Raw genomic sequence first — 14,909 nt, 5'->3', positions numbered from 1 at the left:
CACCCAGACAGCTGATGGGTTTGCACAACCAAATAATTTCTGCACAAACTGTCAGAAACTGTTCCAGGGAAGCTCATCTGCATGCTCATTGTCCTCACCAGGGTCTTGACCTGACTGCAGTTCGGTGACGTAACCGACTTCAGCGGGAAAATGTTCACTTCCGATGGCCACTGGCACCATGGAGAAGTGTGCTCTTCACAGATTCATCCCGGTTTCGACTGTACCGGGTAGATGGCAGACAGCGTGTATGGCGTTGTTTGGGCGAGCGGTTTGCTGATGTCAACGTTTTGAACAGAGTGCCCTATGGTGGCGGTGGGGTTATGGTATGGGCAGGCATCAGCTACGGACAACGAACACAATTGCATTGTATCGATGGCAATTTGAATGCACAGAGATACCCTGACAAGATCCTGAGGCCCGTTGTTGTGCCATTCATCTGCCACCATCGCCTCATGTTTCAGCATAATAATGCACAGCCCCACGTCGCAAGGATACCGACACAATTCTTGGAATCACCAGACATGTCACTCATTGAGCATGTTTGGGATTCTCTGGATTGGATCGACATGTACGACAGCGTGTTCCAGTTCCCACCAATATCCTGCAACTTCGCACTGCTATTGAAGACGAGTGGGACAGCATTCCACAATCAACAGCCTGATCAACTATGAGAAGATGTGTCGCGCTGCATGAGGCAAATGGTGGTCACACTTGATACTGACTGGTTTTCTGAATAATGCCCCCTACCTATTATTATTTTTAAGATATCTGTGACCAACATCTTTATATTTCTGTTCCCAGTCATGTCGAATCCATAGATTAGGGCCTAATGAATTTATTTCAATTGACTGATTTCCTCATATGAACTGTAACTCTGTAAAATCGTTGAAATTGCTGCGTTGATATTTTTGTTCAGTGTAGAAAATGAAAACACGTAATAAAAGTAATAATAAACACACAATGAGTAATGATAACTTGACTATATACGCGGGGTACCAGTACAGAGTTGATTTGCAGGGGATACGAGGTAACTGAGGTAGATACAGTATGTACACATAACTAGGAATAAGGTGGCAGATAAACAGTAGCAGCAGCGTATGTGATGGGTAAAAGACGTTTGTGCAAAAAGGGTGAATGCAGATAATTAGACAAATAGCTACCCGGACTAACTATTTAGCAGTCTTATGGCTTGGGGGTAGAAGCCGATCAGGGTCCTGTTGGTTCCAGACTTGGTGCATCGGCACGGCTTGCTGTACGGTTGCAGAGAAAACAGTCTATGAATTGAGTGGCTGGAGTCTGACAATTTCTAAGGCCTTCATCTGACACCGCCTGGTATAGAGGTCCTGAATTGCAGGGAGCTTGGCCTCAGTGATGTACTGGGCCATACGCACTACCCTCTGTAGTTTTTGCAATCAGATGACAAGCAGTTGCCATATACCAAGCAGTGACACAAGCCTGTCAAGATGCTCTCAATGGTGCAGCTATAGAACATTTTGAGGATCTGAAGACCCATGCCAAATCTTTTCAGCCTCCTGGAGAAGAGGGGTTGTTGTGCCCTCTTAACGACTGTGTTGCTGTGTGTGGACCATGATAGATCCTTAGTGATGTGAACACCGAGGAACTTGAAGCTCTCGACCCGCTCCACCACAGCCCCGAGGTGAATGGGGGCGTGCTCGGCCCTCCGTTTCCTGTAGTCCACGATCATCTCCTTTGTCTTGTTGAGGGAGAGGTTGTTGTCCTGGCATCACACTGCCAGGTCTATTCATCACCGGTGGTCAGGCCTACCACCATTGTGTCGTCGGTAAACTTAATGATATTGTTGGAGTCGTGCGCAGCCTCTCAGTCATGGGTAAACAGGGATTACAGGAGGTGACTAAGCACGCACCCCTGAGGGGCCCCCGTGTTGAGGGTCAGCGTGGCAGATGCGTTTGTCTACCCTCACGATCTGGGGGAGCCCATCAGAAAGTACAGGATCCAGTTGCAGAGGGAGGTGTTCAGTCCCAGGGAACTTACCTTAGCTTAAGTCAATGAACAGCATTCTCACATAGGTGTTTCTCTTGTCCAGGTGGGAAAGGGCAGTTTGGAGTGAAATAGAGATTGCGTCATCTGTTGGGGTAGTATGAAAATTGGAGTGGGTCCTTGGTGTCTGGGATGATGGTGTTGAGACCAGCCTTTCAAAGCATTTCATGGCTACAGATGTGAGTGCCAAGGTGGCGATAGTCATTTAGACAGGTTACCTTGGCGTTCTTGGGCACAGGGACTATGGTAGTCTGCTTGAAACATGTTGGTATTACTGACTGGGTCAGGGAGAGGTTGAAAATGTCAGTGAAGACACTTGCCAGCTGGTCAGCTCATGCTCACAGTACGCATCCTGGTAATCCATCTGACCCTGTGTGAATGTTAATGTGTTTAAAGATCTTACTCACGTCGGCTACGGAGAGCGTGATCACACAGTTGTCCGGAACAGCTGGTACTCTCATGCATGGTTCATTGTTTCTTGCCTAGAAGGGAGCATAGAAGGCATTTAGCTCCTCTGGTAGACTTGCGTCTCTGGGCAGCTTGCGGCTGGATTTCCCTTTATAATCCGTGATAGTTTGCAAGCCCTGCCACATCCAACGAGTGTCAGAGCCGGTGTAGTATGATTCGATCCTAGTTCTGTATTGATGCTTTGCCTGTTTGATGGTTTGTTGGAGGACATAACAGGATCTCTTATAAGCGTCCAGATTAGTGTCCCGCTCCTTGAAAGCGGCAGCTCTCCCCTTCAGCGCAGTTCAGATGTTGCCTGTAGTCCATGGCTTCTGGTTGGGATATGTACATACGGTCACCGTGGGGATTGACATCGTCGATGCACTTATTAATGAAGTTGATGACTGATGTGGTAAACTACTCAATGTTATCGGATTAATCCCAGAACATATTCCAGTCTTCGCTAGTGAAACATTCCTGTAGCTGAGCATCAGATTCATCGGACCACTTCTGTATTGAGCGCGTCACTGGTACTTCCTGTTTGAGTTTTTGCTTGTAAGCAGGAATGAGGAGGATAGCATGGTCAGATTTGTCAAATGGAGGGCGAGAGAGAGCTTTATATGTGTTTCTATCTGTGGAGTAAAGGCAATCTAGAGGTTTTTTTCGCCTCAGCTGACATGCTGGTAGAAATTAGGTATGATGGATTGAAAACTTTTTGGGTAAATAATATCGTCTACAGCTTATCATGAGACTCAGAACCTTAAAACGTCCTCCAAAGAGAGACACACCTCTCTCCTTGAGTTTACCCGACGATGCCATTCTGTCCTCCAGACAAAAAGAAAAATCTGCTAGATGCATATTATGCATGTCCTTGTTCAGTCACCACTCCGAGAAACATAGGATATTAAGGTTCTTCAGGTCACGTTGATATGATAATCTCAAACGGCGCATATCCAGTTTATTCTCCAGTGATTGTACATTCACCAATAGAACGGAGGGTGGAGGCGGTTTATGTACTCGCCGACTTAGTTTCGTCAGGGTGTCCGCACGTCAGCCTCTCTTACGTCACCTTTTTAGAGTCTCGATGACTGTGGCCTGGTCCGGGGTGAGCAGTAAGTCCTGCGCCTCCAACTCTTTGAAGTAGTAATCTTCATCCAAATCGTGGTTAGTGACTGGTGTTCTGATGTCCAGAAGCAATTTCTGGTCATAGGAAACATTATGTACAAAAAAAAACAGTTCAGATCAACGCAAAAGTAGATTTGGACCGGAGCCTGTAAAACGGCTGCTATCCATTGTAGCGCCATTCTGAGAAAGTAGAGGAGTGAGGGATAGAGGACTGAGATAGGGAGAGAGAGCACTGAAAAGAGAGTACCAGGGGTAAAGGACTGGGATAGGGAGAGAACATTGGGGGTAGAGGACTGGGGGGGAAAAATCACCAGGGAGAGGGGGGAGGGGTTCCTACCCTGGTATTCCTCTGGGTGCTGCTCAAAGTCCAGGCAAAAGGTGAGGAACTTCATCAGCATCCTTTTCTCCACCACTGTCAGCTGCTTGCTGCCAAAAACATCAGCCCTGGAGCAGGGCACCTGCAGACAGCCAGGGAGGGAGGGGGAGAGAAAGAGAGGGAGAGAGAAAGTAATTGTGAGGTTGTGTGAGGGAGGCGTAATTTTTTTTTTTTTAAAGGCGGGGGGAATGAGAGTGTGTGGGGTCAAACATGGGACAGCTATCTTGAGCAGAGTGATTGAAGTACTCAAATTAAAAACCGATGGTCATAACCACCACTCAGTAAATCAAACGGAAACACATTGAAGATAATGTAAAAATGTTGTTCAGCAGAGATTAAAAAGCTGTTTGTGCCACAGCATAAATCTGACATTAATCGGAAAGTCACTTAAATCTGACAGATCTTACATCACAGTTCTGAATCTGTGTGTGTGTGTGTGTGTGTGTGTGTGTGTGTGTGTGTGTGTGTGTTCTCTACCTGTTCCACCTTCCCGTTACGGTAGGTAAGGATGCGGGTGACGTTTTTAAACTCTGCGTATCGGCTGACGTTGGACTTGATGAGGAGGTCCACCAGTGAGCCACGAGAGAACATAAGCTGGGGACGGTCACAATTGAACAAATAAGCAACAGAATGCATTTAGCTGCATAATTTCAAATGGTCTAGCCTTAAAGTCAATTAAACATTAGGTTACAAATACAGTGCCTTGCGAAAGTATTCGGCCCCCTTGAACTTTGCGACCTTTTGCCACATTTCAGGCTTCAAACATAAAGATATAAAACTGTATTTTTTTGTGAAGAATCAACAGTAAGTGGGACACAATCATGAAGTGGAACGACATTTATTGGATATTTCAAACTTTTTTAACAAATCAAAAACTGAAAAATTGGGCGTGCAAAATTATTCAGCCCCTTTACTTTCAGTGCAGCAAACTCTCTCCAGAAGTTCAGTGAGGATCTCTGAATGATCCAATGTTGACCTAAATGACTAATGATGATAAATACAATCCACCTGTGTGTAATCAAGTCTCCGTATAAATGCACCTGCACTGTGATAGTCTCAGAGGTCCGTTAAATGTGCAGAGAACATCATGAAGAACAAGGAACACACCAGGCAGGTCCGAGATACTGTTGTGAAGAAGTTTAAAGCCCGATTTGGATACAAAAAGATTTCCCAAGCTTTAAACATCCCAAGGAGCACTGTGCAAGCGATAATATTGAAATGGAAGGAGTATCAGACCACTGCAAATCTACCAAGACCTGGCCGTCCCTCTAAATTTTCAGCTCATACAAGGAGAAGACTGATCAGAGATGCAGCCAAGAGGTCCATGATCACTCTGGACGAACTGCAGAGATCTACAGCTGAGGTGAGAGACTCTGTCCATAGGACAACAATCAGTCGTATATTGCACAAATCTGGCCTTTATGGAAGAGTGGCAAGAAGAAAGCCATTTCTTAAAGATATCCATAAAGTGTTGTTTAAAGTTTGCCACAAGCCACCTGGGAAACACACCAAACATGTGAAAGAAGGTGCTCTGGTCAGATGAAACCAAAATTGAACTTTTTGGCAACAATGCAAAACGTTATGTTTGGCGTAAAAGCAACACAGCTCATCACCCTGAACACTCCATCCCCACTGTCAAACATGGTGGTGGCAGCATCATGGTTTGGGCCTGCTTTTCTTCAGCAGGGACAGGTAAGCGGGTTAAAATTGATGGGAAGATGGATGGAGCCAAATACAGAACCATTCTGGAAGAAAACCTGATGGAGTCTGCAAAAGACCTGAGACTGGGACGGAGATTTGTCTTCCAACAAGACAATGATCCAAAACATAAAGCAAAATCTACAATGGAATGGTTCAAAAATAAACACATCCAGGTGTTAGAATGGCCAAGTCAAAGTCCAGACCTGAATCCAATCGAGAATCTGTGGAAAAAACTGAAAACTGCTGTTCACAAATGCTCTCCATCCAACCTCACTGAGCTCGAGCTGTTTTGCAAGGAGGAATGGGAAAAAATGTCAGTCTCTCGATGTGCAAAACTGATAGAGACATACCCCAAGCGACTTACAGCTGTAATCGCAGCAAAAGGTGGCGCTACAAAGTATTAGCTTAAGGGGGCTGAATAATTTTGCACGCCCAATTTTTCCGTTTTGATTTGTTAAAAAAGTTTGAAATATCCAATAAATGTCGTTCCACTTCATGATTGTGTCCCACTTGTTGTTGATTGTCCACAAAAAAATACAGTTTTATATCTTTATGTTTGAAGCCTGAAATGTGGCAAAAGGTCGCAAAGTTCAAGTGGGCCGAATACTTTCGCAAGGCACTGTACACTTACACAGAACAATGTGTTCATTTGGAGCATTGCCCCTCAAATGTTTTAACACCTCAATATACTGTACCAACCTTAGACACAAGGTCAATGTTGAACCTCCGTCCCTCCTTAACAATCTTGGTATAGGTGATCTTTTTCTTGGGCTCTGGTTGCCTCTCAGCTGGAGAGGGGCTGGCCTGCTGCACCTCCCCCTGAGTCTCCTCTGCCTGGCTGGGCACCTCTCTCTCCTGCCCCTCCGGTTGGGTCTGCTCTGCCCCAGCATCAGGTCCAGAGGCTGGAGACGCCTCATCACTGGCCACCACTGGCTCTTCCTCCTCCACAGAACTGCTCTCGAGCAGACACCTCTCTACCTCCCCCTCTGAGTCTGGTGTTTGAGGGACGGACCAGGCTGCAGCCGCAGCCTCATTCACCTCCTCCTCCTCAGGTTCCTCACTGCCAACAACACAAAGCAGGTTAGGAGGACATTAAACAGGTGTGTCGGTGTCGAAACACAACTATAAATGGCCATTGGCAGTGCCGTGTAAGCCAATTCCTGTAGTTCTCTGTAGTGCTTTATTCTAAATGAAGCCCTCATCAAGGAGACTGTTTGAAAATGAGAAGAATGGAGAGGTGGGGCAGAGGTTTGTCCCCTGTGTGTGTGTGTGTGTGGGGGGGGTTGTCTTTAGTGCTACCTGGCGTAGCAGAACACTTCCAGGTTGGAGATGGACGTGTCCATCGCGCTGAGCGCCAGGGCCTCCTCTCCCTCCTCCAGCTTCTCCTTCCAGTCCTCCCGTACAGCCTCCTCACTCTGGCCAGCCTGCAGACACAGGAGACAGGCCACAGCTACAGAAAATGTGTGACATCCAAATGGGCACACAATATATTCCACGCGCACGGCCTATAGGCCAACGTGAAGCCATTACCCAGGCCTCTCACAAGAACCCTCAGGACGATCACAGTTAACACATTATCTTCTTTTAAAAAAAGGTCAGAGCAGGCGGACCATTTTATATTCACACCTCCAGTTAGTCACATTGGTTGAATCAGTTAATGTGATGCTTTGTGATGATGTGCTACATTTCAAAAGATAATAGCAAACACAGCTAAACTCACTTTGTACTCCTCGATCCAGGACAGCAGTCCATTGAATGTGAAACTGGCCCAGTTTCCAGCATAGTAGTTTCTCCTGTAGGATGGAGCATACATTGCAAGTAAGAATTGAAGTCATGTCTTGGTTCATGCCTTATACACAATCATGTACCAGTAACTTTAAAATGAACCAATTTGACAAAATATTCACCCCAGAATGTACTTTTTAAAAAATAGGCTATTTGTATCTAAAATAATCACACGGAATGAACGCCTAACCAGAGCACCATCTCACCCCAGTGCAATCCAACATACCATTACCCACCTCACCCCCTCAGACTCACCTGTCAACATGCAAGACCCTCTGTCCAACACGGGAGCATGCCGCTGCAATAACAGACTCAGACAGGCCTGAAAAGGAACAGAGACAGGAGACACATTGTCAAGCCCAAGACGAAGCCATTCAACCCATTATTTCCACGTGGCTTTTGTCTGAATGGAATAGTTTAAATTTCATTTAAGATATATATTTTTTTCAACCTGAACCTATTTGCAAGCAATTCACTGCATTGGCGGTGCCTGCTGAATCGGGAAGTGATGAGTATTTCTTTTAGTGTATTGCTTATTCTATTGTCAAATGGGAAAGAAATGTCTAGAATGAGACTCTTAGGGCATTTGGAGTGCTAGTGGTGTTGGCAGTTGAACAAGGTTCATGAACAATAGGCATCAAATAAAATGAAGAGTTCCATTTGAATAGCACTACATTTTCCACGGCACAAATGGCTCCTGCCCCGAGGGGAAAGAAAGCGCTATCCTCTGTCGTGAAGAAGAAAAAAAAAATCCACCTGGTATTCATTTAGCCGAGAGAAAGATCCTAATTCATTCCGGAGGTTTCCGTTTCCCGGAGAAGACAAAAAGGTAAAAAGGGGCAGGGCAGAGGAGTCACACCACAGAGATAGGGGTTAGGGTAAGCGAGATTGAGAGGCAGTGCCACAGATAGAGCCCAGAAAACAACTCCATTAAGCCACCAAGGCATTCTGGTCTCTCCATCGCTCTTCTTTCTCATCTGGCCTTGCACTGTCCCATCTCGCACACACAAAGGGAAAGTGATTTATTCTCATGTACATGCCGCCACTTCCAAACCTCTCCCTGTGTCATTTAACAGAGAGCATCTCTCAGTCACAACGGAAAGCCAGAGGCTTATGCCGTTTCACCTTGGCACTGTACGCTCTCATTCCACATATGCAACTCTGTCCATTTGTGTCCTCACCATTTCGACATTAGGCATATAGGCTGACAAAGATGTACACAGCTGCAAGCATCACCGAGGATTATGCAAGAACATGAAGTATAGGTAGCCAGTGTCCAATCGTATCAATGTTGGGACAGCACAAAGAAAGATTTACGTGGACACTTAAGTATAAAATACACTCGCTCATTGAACTACATCGCGTTAAAAAAAAAAAAACGACATAGTTGTATCTCTAACCACCAGGCCATTCTTGAGATGTTTTTAAAAACTGTAAATAACCTCCAATGCCATCTTTTAATGCCATTTATCGGGTCCGGTATTGATTTTTCCACATCATGTTTGCTAAAGACAAACATTACCTGCCATAAAGCACTGATGCCACACAGACAGGCCTCACGATAAATAATAGATAGGGGGCCAGCAGGACTTTGATGACCGAGCAAAGCCAAAATGCTTTCAGCAGGAATTGTATGTAATCATAAATCACTCTTCATTTCAGAGAACATTCCAAAATGGATTCTCTCTCCACCTTGAAAGTCATTTGACGTGTTATTTATAGTCGGGCTGAGAGCGCTTGGGAAGGCAAAAAGAAACTAGCAAGCCCTCAGCAGACAGAGCAGGATGGGAAGGCACTTCAGTCAACACCACCCCGTCACATCCTCTTGTCACTCGTGTATACACACACACGCGCACACACACACACACACACACACACACACACGCACGCACACACACGCACACACACCGTTAAAATGGGATTCAAATGAAATCCAGCCATTCTATTCAGTCTTCAACTGTGAAGTCTTTATAGTTGATAGACTTTCTTACCCTGTGCGGTAGGCCCATCTTGTTTTAACATCTAGCTTACAATACAAGATGATGATGCCCCAGTGACTTGAATCGCCATTGTGTTTTGTGTTTGGGACGTTCCGTGTAATTTCTGCAAACCATGACACTCACCATCTCAGATTGCTCTGAAAATAAGATAAGCATTCCGGGAAACATTATTTTGCTGAAATATCATTTGATCTCTGACTAATTAAGCTAATGGTTTGCATCCCAAATTGGCGATTTTAAATGTATAGGATTCATATAATATTCAATAATTATAGCACCCAACATCTGATTTGGACCAAACTTTTTTCTAACAATGAGTAAGACATGAGGAATCCAAAGAAGTGGTCAGAAGCTACCCACGGATCCCCCCACACACCAGTATATAGTTTCAGTTCTCTATGTCTGAAAAGTAGTATGGTGCTGCGGCTCGGAAGTATTGTTTCTTCACCCTATGTATTCTCAGTGAATTTGTTATAGTTCCCCCCCCGTTCAGATAAGTTGTTGGGTTTATGTCCCATCCTGTCATCCTGATATAACCAGGTTCTGACCACTAGATGGTGCTGTTCCTGCTATTAGGTGATTCTTTTCTTAAGAACCCCCCAATTTGCCTGGTGGAACTGAGCTACAGTGGCAGTACAAGTGCAATGCTGAAAGGGAGGCACCGTGAGACCCAACACGTTGCTGGCAGCAGTGCGATAAGGGACAGAGGGAGAAAAATTACAGCACTTATTACAGAAATTATTGCAGTTGATATGCAGCCATTGTCAATTGTAGAGGATGCCAGCTTCAATACCCTAATGGCATATCTGGAACCAGAAGAAAAACTGATGGCCCTGATGGAGAAATTGTACAATGATTGCTCTGCAAGTACAAAGTACGAGCGCTCAAACACCACACGTGACGTTAACAACAGATTGTAGACGTCTATGAACACACTGTGGTACATCACTGCAACGAGCCATCACATTGATGAGAAGTGGGACAGGAAGTCCCATGTACTGACAACTGAAAACATAAAGGGAGAGGAACACAACAGAGAACCTAAAACTGCATTAATACCATCGTTGTTGAGTGGGTGGGGAAACAGCAATAAAGTGAGCGCTGTCTGGTAAGTAGCCAGGACTGCTGTAGATTGAACTACATTGACCCCTAGCGGTTGTACGCAGCACCATATCTGAATTGTGAATTCACATCTTTTTTTTTTTTTGTCACACCCCTAGTTTCAAATGCTAACTTTTTAGCATTTGTGGCACGAATCCAATGCAATTCAATGCTAGATGCTCTGGTGAAGGCATAACTGCCGAAACACATTAGCCTGCCAGGCCGAAAATAAAAAGGTGAAATCTTTTTGTAATTTTATTTCCATTTTGTGACACAAATGCTAAAAAGTTAGCATTAGAAACAGTGCCCAACAAAACCAAAGCATGGATTGCTGTCATAACTCAAACTGGAAACCAATGTTATTTTGTATTTTGGGTGAACTATCCCTTTAACATTGATCATTCTTCAAATTTTTACCATCTGAAAATCAAATCATCAAATCAAATCAAATTTTATTTGTCACATACACATGGTTAGCAGATGTTAATGCGAGTGTAGCGAAATGCTTGTGCTGGTGGTCCGAACCTGGTACTATCAGGATGTAATGTCTATGAACAGGGGAAAAAAAGTCACAAAATTCATTACATAGGATAAACAATCATTTGAGCCGCAGCTCCATACTACTTGTCAAGACATAGAGAACTGATACTACATACTCGTTGTTGGGGTGGAATTGTGGTAGGGGGTCCATGGTCAAAAGACAACCCTTTCTTTGGACTCCTCATGTCATACTCATAGTTAGAAAAAAAAGTTTGGTACAAATCAGATGTTAGGTACTATAATTATTACATTTTTTATGAATCCTATTTTTAAAAAAACACAATTTGGGTGCATTCAATTAGCTTAATTTCTCAGAGATCAAATTTTTTCTAACAAAATAATGCTGCAGGAATGCTAAACTTATCGGTTTCTAACAACAAACGATTTCAGAACAATATGAGATTGTGTCAAAAATCGACTCGTGCGTTATTTTACAAGACAAGTTGTTGTCGCTTTAAACCTGACGACAAAGCAAGAAGTCTAAGTGCAAGTCAGAGATGTGTCAACTAGTAAAGCTGGAGATTGTTGGCTCAGTTCCATAATCACATGTCCTGCTAATGGAGGCCCTTCATGGCAGTGACTGGAGGTCCTACCAAGATGGATAGTTACATTAACACAACAGCAGGGAACGGCTCAGCAAGATGCCGGCTCCGTTTGCTTTATTGCCTCTCTATTAAGACTCTGCACAAGACCAGTTCCACTATGAGAATGGGAATAATTGTGAATCTCTGTCACTGCTGTCCCGGGAACACAATCGATTTGCCATGATACCATTCCACTTAGGCTAGCTTGTAGAACGTCCTTGTAGGTTTTACCTGTGCTGACTTGCTACCTCCCATCCAGCTCACTTGGCTGTTGTCGAACATTTCAGAATAAAGGTCCCGTGTGGATCAGTTGGTAGAGAATGACGCTTGCAACGCCAGGCTTGTGGGTTCGATTCCCACGGAGGACCAGTGCAACAACAACAAAAAAGTCAGAAAACGTATGCACTCACTACTGTGGATACACTCACTAGTCTGGATATGGGCGTATGTTAATTAAGCGAATAAAATGTCAAAAGTAGGCTATTTAAGGGATATTAATCTAACGACTGGACAAAAGATCTGCAATGGCCCAGGGGTGCTATGCTGATAAATTATTTCAAGGTCAAATTATTTAAATTACAAAAGCAAATTGACAAAATATTTGTAAAGCAGAGAATTAGGCCTACAATTGGCTAGACCCTCTTTAAGAGACTTTCATACATCAAACTCGCAGATGTCCAAAAGAGAACTAGCCACGTAGACCAGAGGTCCCCTGTGTCACCCCCTGGTGAGCGTCAGAGGTGTGTGAACAGGGGACTGACGGGGTGCAACCAACAGGAACACCCTGCCTCACACAGGTGAAGGGCCAGCAGATGGAAAACAGGTGTCATTAGGGGGCCACTATATTCATAAACAACTGTTCCTTGTCCACAGCCACCTATTGCACACAGACCCAACACAAAGACAGAGGCTGGGGAACCTGGGAGAAAAAAATGCTTGTCTGACCAACCTTGACACAGAACACTGCCTGCACAGAAATAGACTGGGTCATCAGTGCAGTGTTGTCACCCACAGTATGGGGACCAGCTGGCTTGAAGTTTTGCACCAGCAAAACCAGAAGTGGGCCAGAGATATTCAATTTGCACACCATCAATCATAGTGCTGAATTATAGCAATAGGCATCTGAGCTGTCATTTTTAATATTTATTTTCCTCCTCCATTGCATAGCGAATCCCAGCACTGGTGAGCTCCTACAGTGGATCCCCTGCTGGCATCAGTTCTGTGCCTTGTACCAGGTCTGTGCATGGACTGATTTCTGAACATAATGAATTAGAGCACCTGTATCCTTTCCTGTGCTATTACTGGGGCTAGATTCTTATTGGTAAGCCCAGGTCATCATTCTGAATGAAGACAAACCATTGCATTGTCTTACCAGAACATTGAATGAAACCAGTGCTGGGGATTCATCAAGGAGTAGGCCAACTGGCCTACAGTGAATTACAGTGGAGGCTGCTGAGGGGAGGACGGCTCATAATAATGGCTGGAATGGAGTGGTATCAAGTCAACCACATGGAAACCATGTATTTGATGTGTTTGACTCCATTCCAGCCATTTTTATGAGCCTTCCTCCCCTCAGCAGTCTCCACTGGTGAATTAAAATGTAGCCTAAGATCAACCCAGTGACGTGAACGGAGTTCATATCATTACTAACACTGTTTGGGAGTAATTGATTACATGTAAATCGGTGACATGTAATCTGATTCCCCAAAAAACTAACTAATTAGTTACGTAACCAGCAAAACATATTGTAATTGGATTACAGATACTTTTGAAAAACTAGATGATTACCTTTCGGATTACTTTTAATTTTAGAAAGGATGTTTGAGAAAAATACACTGACACCTTTCTGTTTACTCAATTACATGAAATTCAGCATTAAAAAGACGCTGCAAGTATGGTCCACCAGAGTGAGTCTGTCCACAAGCCAGAGACCATGATGACACAACAAATGCGTTTGTTAGATCATTTGTCTTCTTTTAATGTCCTTTAAAGTCATCTGCACACCAAGCTGTTTGCTCCTAACAGAACTCCGCTAGGTGAAGTGAAAGTCTGTGCCTTGCATACTCCCTTAAAAGACCTGCGCTTGAAAAACAAGAAAAAAAGCAGCAATAGTGTCCCTCTTGAGATGCCGTAGCCAGTATACATTTCCTCAAAATAGTACAAATTAATCTTAGATAACTATGACGTGTGAGGTAGTATTTCTCAAGTGAAACAATTTGCATGAAAATGAGTTTCAATGAGTCTCTCATTGAATGACAACAAACACTTAATTGAAGAATCCATACTGTTGACCAAGGGGTAAAGACTTCAGCAACCGAACTTTGGCTTGCCTCAAGACATTATTTTGTGTGCGCATTAACAGAGGAAAAAACATAATATATGATGGGAAGCATGCAGACGTCTTAAAGAGAAAATAATCAAAAAGTAACAAAGTAATCAGATTACGTTACCGAGTTTGGTCAATCAAAAAGTTACATTACTGATTACAATTTGGGACAGATAACTGGTAACTGTAGGCCTAACGGATTACATTTAGAAAGTAAAATACCCAACCCTGAAACAGTCATGGGTGTGTTAGGGATTTGAGAAATACGCATTTAGACGTTTTAGTTTCAAAATAATTATGTAGAATTACAATTAGCTAGGTGCAGAATGTGTAAGATAGCATCACATTAGACTCATCTGTGGCTGAACATTTGATCAAGCAATTTCTATTCTGAAGAACCTGATAATGACATCTTACATTTCATATCCTGTATTGTCTAGTTAGCATTTATAAACAGGTAGATAGTAAAATATACTGCATGTGGTGGTTGGACACAAACAGTTCTACATTTCATTGGCTAAACATAGGTTTAGCGTTCGCTACCCAACAGTAGCCCAGGCTAGTCACAATGACAGTGCATGCTTCTCTCAACTGAGAGCAAGCAGTAAGTTAAGTTAGAGAGATGCCTTTACCAATGCTAGCTGTTTGGCTGTATATTTTACCTTTTGTACCATGTGCAAACGTTGGTTGTTGGGGTTCAAGTTAGTTAACTAGCTCTTCACATCAAACATGGACACGATAGCAAGAATTCAGATAGCTAACATTCACACAGACGTTGCCATCAAGGAAGCTGATGACGTTGTCAAAGTTAGCTACTATAGCTATCGATGTTGAAATGGTGAGCTTATAACACACACATTTTTTTACGCGTTCAGAAAATGACACGAATTGCTAAGGCTATAGCT

General features: G+C 43.8%; 1 protein-coding gene across 1 annotated transcript in view; it reads right to left on the bottom strand.

Annotated features, from left to right (window-relative positions):
• The window catches only part of chm (CHM Rab escort protein), a 41,965-nt gene that overhangs the window by 26,699 nt on the left and 357 nt on the right, over positions 1 to 14,909 (bottom strand). The window contains exons 2-7 of the mRNA XM_042309033.1: positions 7,709 to 7,775; positions 7,389 to 7,461; positions 6,968 to 7,092; positions 6,368 to 6,728; positions 4,445 to 4,561; positions 3,929 to 4,049 (exon numbers count right to left, since the gene is read on the bottom strand). Coding sequence (XP_042164967.1) covers positions 3,929 to 4,049; positions 4,445 to 4,561; positions 6,368 to 6,728; positions 6,968 to 7,092; positions 7,389 to 7,461; positions 7,709 to 7,775 — 864 coding nt within the window. The remainder of the gene's footprint in view (positions 1 to 3,928; positions 4,050 to 4,444; positions 4,562 to 6,367; positions 6,729 to 6,967; positions 7,093 to 7,388; positions 7,462 to 7,708; positions 7,776 to 14,909) is intronic.

Source organism: Oncorhynchus tshawytscha, linkage group LG30, assembly GCF_018296145.1.
Source record: "Oncorhynchus tshawytscha isolate Ot180627B linkage group LG30, Otsh_v2.0, whole genome shotgun sequence".
NCBI classification, from domain to species: Eukaryota; Metazoa; Chordata; class Actinopteri; order Salmoniformes; family Salmonidae; genus Oncorhynchus; species Oncorhynchus tshawytscha.
Note: the sequence above shows the minus strand (reverse complement) of the source record. Positions and strands in the feature narration are given on the sequence as shown.